General features: G+C 36.1%; 1 protein-coding gene across 6 annotated transcripts in view; it reads right to left on the bottom strand.

Annotated features, from left to right (window-relative positions):
- Positions 1-4,077: 4,077 nt before the first annotated feature.
- SCG5 (secretogranin V) overlaps positions 4,078-6,711 on the bottom strand; it is a 29,318-nt gene continuing 26,684 nt past the window's right edge. For all 6 annotated transcript variants that reach the window (XM_035539054.2, XM_035539057.2, XM_035539055.2 and 3 more), the window contains exon 6: positions 4,078-5,539. In XM_035539054.2, coding sequence (XP_035394947.1) covers positions 5,444-5,539 — 96 coding nt within the window. In that variant the 3' untranslated portion in view covers positions 4,078-5,443. The remainder of the gene's footprint in view (positions 5,540-6,711) is intronic.

The following is a 6,711-nucleotide window of genomic DNA, read 5'->3' as shown; positions in this document are numbered from 1 at the left end:
TAGGTAATGCTCTGTAAAACTGCAATTTTTTTTTTTAATTATTTTTTTCTCAGAATAAATAATTAATTAAAACAGGCTAAGACCGAATTCCGCGTCAAAACTGTATGCCCATTCTGTGAGCTAACTCTTAAATATTCAGATGCTCAAACCTAATATATATATATAAATATATACATATTTGTGAGGGAGGTCTTTGGTGGCTCCCAAGAAAGTTACAGGTTGATTAGGGTCAGAACAAACATTTGGAATAAAAGCTGTCAGTGTTTATACATTTAAAATCAGAGCTTAAGGATCTATAAATGAATGATACCAGTTAAGGGAAGAGGGATAGTCTGAGGCTCTCAACATTATTTTACTTTGTGCTTTCTCTTTTGCCTCACTCAGTTCATAATGAAATTTAGCCACTGACTCCCAGTACTGTTTTCCTTGGAGAACAGAGTAGGATGAAGTAAATGTAAGACTCGTGCATTGTAATGAGAGCTGGATTCCATGTGTTTTGTTAATGGGACTTATAGGAAAAAATAAGAAGAGATGATTCAGGTCCACCTGATCTTTAAATCTGGAAGCCATTCTCAACTCATACTGTCTCTGATCCCTTCTGCATTTCTGCCACATATACAAAAAATAGACATAGTTAGTGACACAACATTTTTTTAAAGTTCTTTCAGTTCCAATTGGTAATGATGCTGCCATGACATTTGCATCATTTAAGATTTGTTATACTCCCATGTGTTGAACACATGGCTAGCAGCTATTCCAGCCATCAGGATTCACGTAATCATGGCAAAGCAGTTAGCATCATAAATAAAGCAAATATGAGCAGATATTATATCCTTCTTCTCGTGGTGAATTGGGATGATGAACTAGAATTCAACCCCATTCTTCACTGAACAGCAGAAGGCTTGAGTGTGGTAGACCTGGACCATGTACGTACGTACATACCTGGGAAATGATTCCTTTAACCCTTTCATGGTCTCATAGTTGGAAATCTTGGCTTAGGACAAAATCCTGTGCCAGTTAGCCTTATTTGTGGTACATGGGGCCTTCATGACGGCAATTCCATACTCTTCTTCTACATTGTTTTTTAGTCTTTATTTAGTTTTCATCTAAGTAGGTCATTGTCAGTAGCTGAACACTTTAAGGGAACTTGCCATTTTCAGTCATGGTTGTAATCTGCCTTTGGCTTTAGGCACCATAAACAGACAGACCTTTTAAGTGACACAGTAATTAAAAAGGATTAGTATATGAGACGATTCCCAAACATGATATTTATTTAAGATTGCTGAAGACAATTACATGACTTCAAATATTTTTTTTTTATTTTTTTTACATGTGCACTTAGCTAATAAAGCAGTGAACACACTCATCTCCCCTTTAGTCATGTGAAATTACACTTTGCTTATGCATTTACTGTTGGTCATGGTAGCATCTTCTGCATCTGCACACCTTCCTTTTCTCCTTCTATGAATATGAGTCTGAGAATTTTTCATCTTTGAACACTGTGTCCTAATGATTCAGACATTCCAGACTTGCATGTAAGAAAGAAGTACTTGCATAAGAATCAATTCACAGGACCAGCAATACAGCATTATAAATGAGGTGAGAGCTTACAAGCAAAAGGGCCAGAAGAGTACAAGTTTGTTTTGTGCTGGTGTTGCTATGTGTTGTTTTTGTTTGTTTCTTCTTTCCAACAAATTTAAATGTCTGAAACATTTGTTTTTGTACAGCATGAAAATGAAAACAAAGCCTTTTCAACACTTTCACAGAGCTACTGGTTAGAGATCTGGTTTGAGGGCATGGACTCAACTCTCTTCTTCATCTTAAAAAAAAAAAAAAAAAAAAAAGTACTTTTCCTCATCCCCAACTCCTGTCATTTGGAAACAAAAGGGGCTTGAATGTTACTTTGTCCAGAACAAATCCAAAAACTTAGTTAACTTGGTATTCATCTTTCTGTCCACGTCCTTCATCAGTTTAGCAGACTAATATGTTTCATTGTGTTTCAATAAAATAAGATTCAGGTCAGCTTAATTTACAATCCTGTACGTGACTCTCAGAAGCCTGACACCACATCCTCAGCAACTAGTTCCAAGTTTCTTTGGTTTGCTTGTGAATTGCTGGACAGCATAGATTTGTTAGATGAATCCAAATGTGCCAATAGAATCAAGCATATATTGTATATAATCAAGCATATAATTATTTCTCCTCTGAAATAATTCACTAAATATTTTTATATTACATTCTTCTGGGGGTTGACATCTTTGTATTTTTTAAAGCTGAGTTTAATATAAGGCTATATTATCTTCTAAAAAGAGTACCTTTTGTACAGCATAAAAATGAAAACAAAGCCACGTGTGTGAGTACATGTATATAAAAATATATAACCTAGAATTTGCTCAGTTACACTTTTTTTTTTTTTAATAGGGTCATAAATATTTTATAGCCAGCCAAAACTAGTGTTCCATGGTGTTACACTTTATTTTGTTTAGCTTCTTCAAGCAAATTATGTCTGAAATATGAGAGGTAATTAACATACTTGCAGATTTTAAAATGCATAAAAATGTTTTGTTTTCCAAATAATGAAAATTCTAAACAATGACAGCTATATACAAACTCCCTAACTCACATGCACCATTAATGCAAAAGGAGTGATTACACATGAGAGAATGACCAGCCGTTTATATCCTTTAATATGTTGTTTTGTGGCATCAGCTCTTACTCTTTTAGTATAGTTGGTGTCTTTGTTCGTTGATTGCAATAGACCAGCAATTTGTTGATTCTTTGTATAAAACTACATATAAACATTTGGACTGCTGTTGGGAGACATTTTTTGCTTGCTTTTTGATCTTTAATGATTGTGGGACTACCAATCCCAACTCAAAAACGTAGCTCTACTATGAAACTCAAATTAGAATAATTAATCCTATTATCATGGTGGCATAGCTATATTTTATCAAAATTTCACAGTAGTGTTTTTCAGTCGTACTTGTCGAACACTACAGCTGCCTGATGGACTCAGCATGTGACTGGTACTGCTATGTATTTTTGTTCTAGCAGACAGTTCCTGTAAAACACATCATTGCATTGTGCAATGTAAAAGTGGGTGTGTTTTTTTTTTTTTTTTTTGTGGTGTGGGGAGGAGGAGGCTGTATTTAAAGACTAGAATATGTGTAAGTTGTGTAATTATCCTTTTGCCTCCTCTGTGCTGATGTACCACACGTGGAAGGGCAGCTCCTCAGACCCCAGCAGTGAGAGCAATCTCAGTGGTGGTGGTTTGTGGTGCCTGTCACATCAGCACACAGTGGGTGCAGTGAGCTGAAGTACTTACAGAAATCATCTCTGATACTATTAATCAAACATTATCTCTTTGCCCCTCCCTTTTTTTAGCCCCACATTTACCATATACACATCCTTTTATTATGTGCTGGTCCATATGAAGAGCTTAAAAATGAAATGAATTACCTTCATAGTTTCTTCTTTTGTTTTTGTGTGTGATTAAAATGGATTTTACTGCAGTTAATAAGGCCAGAATGTACCTCAAATTACTTTAAAAGTAGATAAGGTGGTTGACTAGATGAGGAAACACCAGTTTCCGAGGAGTGGAAATCAAGTCAGAGCCCCAGTGTCAACAGGAGGGGCTGGCTGTGGGGTTAGGGGGAAGGGATGGCAATTTGGTGTACTTTCAGCCACTGGGTACCAAGGGGCTCTGGTTTTTAGTTCATGACATGATACATGTTCTGTTCTGGAGACAATCTTTGCACCTCTGCAGCTCTCAGTACCTGAGTGAAGACTAAGTGGGAGTGCAATTTAAAATAAGTAGAGAACATGAGTCCTGCCCTGCGAGCAGCTGGGGTGCTCCCATCCCACTTAAGGCCCTGGAAGCTGAGGGAGCTCAGCATTTCACAGAAACTCCTCCATTTCATGCCACATGCAATTATATACCCCATGGCATTACATACTCTCTTAGTTTTCTCTTCCAGCATTTTTTTTTAAAGAGGAAATATGATAAAAGACTTTATAGTTAGCCTAGAATGTTACCGAGTTTTGCAATCCACCCATAAATAACTTGAGAGGAACAACTCTCTGCATATATAATTTATTGTGAATTACTTACTGGTAGGAAAGAAAAAGCAAATACCATACACAGTCATATTTGTGATGTTGTTAAGTTTAATCATACGTAGCTAGGACCTTTAGTTTCTGTTACTGTCTCACCTGTTTTATCTAAGAGGTCACTGTTATTTCACTGTCTCTTTGTAGGACACGGAAGAAAACTAGACTTTTTTTTTTTCATAGGTTTGAAGTTCAAAGCTAATGCTATTTTCTATAATTCCAATGCCACATGTACATGGCTTGTTTGGCTTGTGCTATTTCAGATGCACCCTGAAAATAACAACAATTTTATTTAATTTTGTATTCTCATCTTTAAGAAATCCAGAGCTCAGTTTGCTGCCATATAAAGTTCCTCAGGTCCTAGGGGCAAAAAGGCAGTTTAAAGCCTCCTGGAGTGACTTCAAGAACAGTGATAGCTACCAGTGTTATTGGAGTATCAAAGCTTTTCAGAAGATCATCAACTGCTATGACCTTCACATCCTGGATTTGCATTCAGAGGATATTGGCACAACCTTATTAACACAGATAACTGTCTCCATCTTCACTTATATCCCAGGGACACTTAATTTAAGCACTTCATTATGCACAAATGCTGCCTTTACTAAGACAAAAGAACAGAGGGGAAGATTAACTCCCACCCCAAAGTGCCATTGATAATGAAGGAAAATGCACAAGGGTTCAGGAAAGTTGTGGACATGGAATGATTAAAACTAACAGAAAAGTATTCCAGTGGACAGATTAAAAAAAAGCAGCTCTTTAATTTTTAAATTTGCACAGAAATAACTGAGACAGATGAGCCTATGAAATATTTTGGAAAACGTCAGTTTGCAAACCTTGTAGATTGCTTAAATGTTTATTAAAATAGACCAAAAGCCAAAATTCTCTGGGTAAAATAAATACTTTGTCTTTGCTAAGTAACAATATTTGTGAACAAAACATAAAACTATAATTTTCATGTGTCAAACATAGTAACATTTAAGATTAAATTCTGGAGTCAGACAGGGCATTTTTTTACATCTTCCTATTTACAAGCTGCTCATTAAGACCATTTACCTCACGTTAGCTATTAAAATGACTAACATTTTAAAAGTTTGCTCCATGACTAAAATAAAAACAACAGAAATGTCCTTTTACCATAGCTTAACGAAAAGCAGAACCATATTTTTGTTATCTAGGAGAACATACTGTTATAAATACAGCTGTTTTTCATCTACAATTATATAAATAATAAACATGCTGCCATTCACAAGGATTTTAATAGATGATTATATATAAGCAATATTACGATCTAGCAAAGGATGGCATGAGTTTTCATCATTCATTTTTATTGTACTTATTCAGGACCCTTGTCTTCTTCGGAAAAATGTGGAACAGACTTCTTCGCTACAACATTGTCCAGTCGCTGTCCTTGCAGATATGGGTTCACACTCTGAAAAAAATGTAAAATTATTTATATTTATTAGAAACAGGAAAACACAGAAAAGGTAACTAGGAATAGTGGACATATACATATATTTCTTATCTCTCAAACATTAACAGACAAAGAAAAAAAAATTGCTCCCAGGGAGTAAAATCTAACAGTCAATCAGTGCTTTGCTTTCTAATACGTTTTGTGTGTGAGAGAATTTAATCCAATCCACTAAAAACAAAAAACTGCTACCTACCCCACAGTGTGGACAAGTGGAGGAGGACTACACAGAGTACAGGACAGGCTGGGTTAAACACTGTCTTTTTGCTCCGCTCCTCCTTTCCCAGTTCAGCAGAGAAGCTAGCAGATCTAATCCCCTCACTCTTGAGGCAGGACAGAACTCACTGTGGTTGTACAGGTAAGCTTTAGCTCAAATCAGTTCTCCCTGATGGACCTTAAGCTGGGAGACAAGCTAGATACTACGAAACCATTTTTGACCTAAGTCGCCTCTTCAGCCCATCTCACCGGGAAACCCATCTTTGCTCCCTTTTTTAATGCTGAGATAAAAAACTGCTGGCACAGAGGCAGAGCCAAGCAAAATTTTGGCATAGGAAATGGCCCTCGTACCACTGCCAGAACAAGGGAATGCTGGAAAGAATATCCCTGGCGAGGCTTTGACTTCACTTTGCGCCATGTAAGCAGCACAACGTGAGACTGAAGATGAACAGATCCTGTCTCAAAACTGTTTGGACATCATGGTAATGTAGAAAGCCTCTGCTTGAATTTTATCTGTACCAATTAAATAAAATGTGTTAATTGTATCTGCTAGTATCAAGCATCTTTGTGGAGCTTTAAAATTAAAAGAGTATTATTTACACCCACTGTGTCAGTGTATGCAAAATGCAAACGCATATTCTCTTCTTCATGAATATAGACAAAAAATCTAGTGTGCTGGTTTTTGATGACAATAAAAATTATTTGCCTCTCTAAGGATAAACTTCACAGGAATTCAAATTTTCTAGTATCTCCTGATTCTCATCAGACTTCTCTATCATAGAAATTACTTTTCTTGAGATGTCTCTTTCACTAAAACCTAGGAGTTCAAAACTAGACAAAAACAAACAAAGAAAAAAAAACCTTAAAATATACATGAAATATTTCTTTTCAAATATCCCAAGTATTTGTCAAATCTC

Source organism: Cygnus atratus, chromosome 5 (genome assembly GCF_013377495.2).
Source record: "Cygnus atratus isolate AKBS03 ecotype Queensland, Australia chromosome 5, CAtr_DNAZoo_HiC_assembly, whole genome shotgun sequence".
Lineage (NCBI taxonomy): Eukaryota > Metazoa > Chordata > Aves > Anseriformes > Anatidae > Cygnus > Cygnus atratus.
Note: the sequence above shows the minus strand (reverse complement) of the source record. Positions and strands in the feature narration are given on the sequence as shown.